Source organism: Pteropus vampyrus, unplaced genomic scaffold, assembly GCF_000151845.1.
Source record: "Pteropus vampyrus isolate Shadow unplaced genomic scaffold, Pvam_2.0 Scaffold8, whole genome shotgun sequence".
In the NCBI taxonomy this organism is placed as follows: domain Eukaryota; kingdom Metazoa; phylum Chordata; class Mammalia; order Chiroptera; family Pteropodidae; genus Pteropus; species Pteropus vampyrus.
This window is the reverse complement of record NW_011888789.1, coordinates 15,548,235-15,551,966: the sequence shown is the minus strand read 5'-3', so window position 1 is coordinate 15,551,966 and position 3,732 is coordinate 15,548,235. Positions and strand designations below refer to the sequence as shown.

Below are 3,732 nucleotides of genomic sequence, written 5' to 3'. Positions count from 1 at the left end.
TGGTTTACCATAATGTAACATTATAACATTCCAACAGACTAGCAATTCATGGCCACCCTATACTCAGTGTTTGTAAGGAGAGAGTTTTGCTAGATAGGAATGATTAAATTTGTTACTGGGTGGGAGAAAAAGCATGAAATATTCCTAACACTGTCAACCTCAGCTAAAGATAAAGATGGGTTAAGATTTCTTCTTCATGAGAAAACAAATGTAATATTTTAAAATTTATTTCATTATTTGGATTAAAAAGTCATGTTCAGATGTCTGTAATTCAAGGAAATATTTGAAAATCTGCTACTTATAAGCTACATAATACTTTAAAAATTTTACTTAAAAAGGATGACTCAGTTGGCCATACTCTAGAGATAGCAAACTATAGCCTGTGGGCCAAATTCAGCCTACTACTTGTTTTTATATATAAAGTTTTATTGGCACACAGTCACAATATTAGTTTATGTACTATCTAAGGCTGCCTGCCTTTAAACTACAACTACAGAGGTAAGTGGTTATGACACACACCATGGCTTGCAAAGCCTAAAGTAATTACTATCTGGCCCTTTACAAAAAAAGGTTTCTGACTCCTGATCTCGAGTGTCTCAAACTCTTAACTATAAGTACTATCATGAAGATATAAAACCCTGGAATCTCATCTGAAAACAGTTCTAAAGCAGTCACTGTTCTGATTTGAGGATCTTGAGTGGATAAGAAATGTTAGACACCTTTAATATCTCTTACAATGTTCTGTACCTTCAAGGGACACCCACGCCACTGCCCAGACACTCTATAATCACCTAACGTAAAAGTTTTGTTTCACTAGATAATATATCAATGAGCCTCAACAGCTTTTATACTTACAGATGTTCTTCAAGCTTCTTTTTTAGAAGAACTGACTGAAAATGGAAAATAAAAAAATGTATTATTTGACATTTTTATTAATAAATTATTTTCTAAAAATTAAGAGCATAGCAGTAACTAGCTCTGTGTGAGCCCTCTGTAATCTCTCTGATCTTAGAGCTCAAAACACATAATATACCCAAGTTTATTTTTCTTTGATAAGAGAGAGAGCAGCCTGTGACAGGAATCAGTATTAAATACTCAGAAACTGCATATCTTAATTCTCTATTTATAGTTAGGGGAATGAATAAAAAAGCCACTTATGTAGAAACCTAATATTCCTGGGCTCACTAGGCAGGTAGAACTCTAACAATAATAAGTGTCCCTATGACACTTTTTATAGTCTTTTCCTTGCATCATGATAAAGTCTGGGATCAATTTCCATAATTTATTAAATCATGATTTAATCAGTGATTTATAAATGTGCACAGGTTGCAAATAATTTCTGTGATAGTACGGGAACATGAAGGATGGTATATGCACAGAATGTAATGTGCTGGAGAATGCAGCTTTGACTGGGTATTTAAAAAAAAGGGAGGTCTCCTGAAAAGCAGATTAGAACTAACCTAAAAATAATCATAAAGAAGTGTAGCATTCTATATAGGACCTCTAGGTTTTGTATTAAACTTAACATACATATAATTAGTGAATTCTATGAAACATTTCATTTTGAGACAAATGGTTACATAATTAAGTCAGTCGAACCCAATTAATACAGCCTAATAAAACAAGTAGTTCAATCAATCAATAGCAATGATAAGTGGAAAAAACTTACACTAAGTTCTTTGATTTTCAGTCACCTGATTCAATAATGATCATCATAACTGTTTATTCAAATCCATTCTAACACAGCTCTGGAATATTTCAAATTCGCTTTTTTCCTCAAAATGTTAACTACAACTAGATCAGTGGACCACAATGTATTCTATCACTGCTTTCCCCAAACATAAAAAAAAATAATAATAACCCGACTAACTTTTGATCATTGCTTGTTTCTTCTTTAGGATAGAGGGTAAAATGAAAATACTTTCTAAATAACTTAACTTAGATTTTGCACTTATGTTTTGATTAGGCTCCGCAAAATTAATGTTGTAGAGCTAATACATAGTAAAATATATGTTATCTGAAATAATACATAATAGTGACTTAATGAATGGTTAATATGCCAGGCACTGCACTAAAGCTTGTCATATAAATTGCCTCATGTTAACCTCTCAACACTGAGTAATTTTAGTCTATAGTTAAGGAAGGTGAGGCCAGGGAGACATTCGGTAGCTTTCCAGTGACAGATATCCTTTAAGTATCTTAACTGTAAAGTATGTAAACCTATAAGGCAAGTAATATTGGTATACTCATTTTGCATAAAATTCTCATAATTAAAAATTTTAATATCATCAACTATGATGGCAGATAAGACATCAATAGAAAAATTGCTCAATATATAGAAATGAATAGGAAGCCATACTTACAATAGCCTTGAGCAGAAACCATGCCAAGAGACAGAGAGGACATATTAGTATGAAGCATACACAGCAGCCAATAGAAGGAACGATTTAGTAATTCATGAACAGAAGTAAAAGATATGCATTTTTTTTTTCAAAAATGTACATTTTTCTTTCTTCTATGGTCTCCTCATCCTGTCTTGTTCTCTGGAGTTTTATACACTGTGGCTAGCTCAAATTATCCATATGACTGGATATAACAATGCTTTTCTGCTTCCATGCTAAAAATAAATAACATAAGAATAATAATAAAAATGTGTAAACCATCCTACTCTGACTTAAGGTCACATGAAAGGATTGTGCTTTTGTAACAGAAATAGGTAGAAATTATGTTGTTCTTCAGAGGGGACCAATTCCATTTGACAGACTGTTCTACATATTACATATTCCTGAGTTGCAACACTGTAGGTTAGTGGAAGAGAGAAGACAAAAACATCAAAAATCTGCTGGAGTAAAGATTCACATATCCTGTACCACACTATTTCTCTAAAACATTTTGAGGCATATCATCAGAATAAGAAAAGTTTCTAACTGAAGCTTTTCTCTATGTAGAAAAGAGCTCTGACAATTTCCAAGAATTTAGAGCAAGATATTTCACTGGCATCTGGTCAGTCAAATAAACTAATCTATGCAAATAGTACTTGACAGGGCTGGCATTTCACTTCTGAAATAAGTTTGCTCAAGGTAATGGAACACAGCATATTTAATTAGATTTGATTACTACAATGATAACTAACCAAGTTATGCAAAATTATTTTTTACAGAATTCCTTTAATGCATATTTTAACATAATTGAATCGAATATAATGGTTATTGCAGCATGAAGGTTGAGCTGATGCTGATGTTTCAGTTTTTACTTCCTGTGTGCCACACGACTTTCCCCTCCAGAGCACAACTAATCAACAAAAAGTGTCCTCGGAGTTTCAGAGACCAAAATGAAGTTTACATTTACCTCAGTTTAAGGGACCTAGCGATTTCACTGAACTAAGAAATATTACCCACTTTGGTTCATCTCTAAGATAGTCTTAGTTAGGCTTACTAATATTTTAATACATTAATGGTGGTTTTGCTTCACCTCTTTGTGATTTAGCATTCTGGATAAAAGCATTTTAAAAAGTAAACCACAACACTTCAAACTAGTTCCATTTTGACAAGGGAATAAGGCTGTTTAAATGTTGGTGACAATTTTAGGAACTAGAAATCAAAATCTAAGAACTACCAACATTTCAATTAAAAGATAAACTAAAACCAGTGATCTTAGAAAGAAGAGCATGCTGACAATATAAGCTACATGTATACTTAAGAAACTCATAAAATTAGCTCACTGATGTTTAAG

The 3,732-nt window shown here is 32.6% G+C and overlaps 1 protein-coding gene across 2 annotated transcripts in view; it reads right to left on the bottom strand.

Moving 5' to 3' along the window:
- Positions 1 to 3,732, bottom strand: part of LOC105300628 (hook microtubule tethering protein 3) — a 64,625-nt gene that overhangs the window by 17,334 nt on the left and 43,559 nt on the right. The window contains exons 12-13 of one of the 2 annotated variants that reach the window (XM_023519841.1): positions 2,364 to 2,369; positions 856 to 890 (exon numbers count right to left, since the gene is read on the bottom strand). In XM_023519841.1, the coding sequence (XP_023375609.1) occupies positions 856 to 890; positions 2,364 to 2,369 (41 nt within the window). The remainder of the gene's footprint in view (positions 1 to 855; positions 891 to 2,363; positions 2,370 to 3,732) is intronic. The other variant, XM_011372938.2, reaches the window with a different exon arrangement.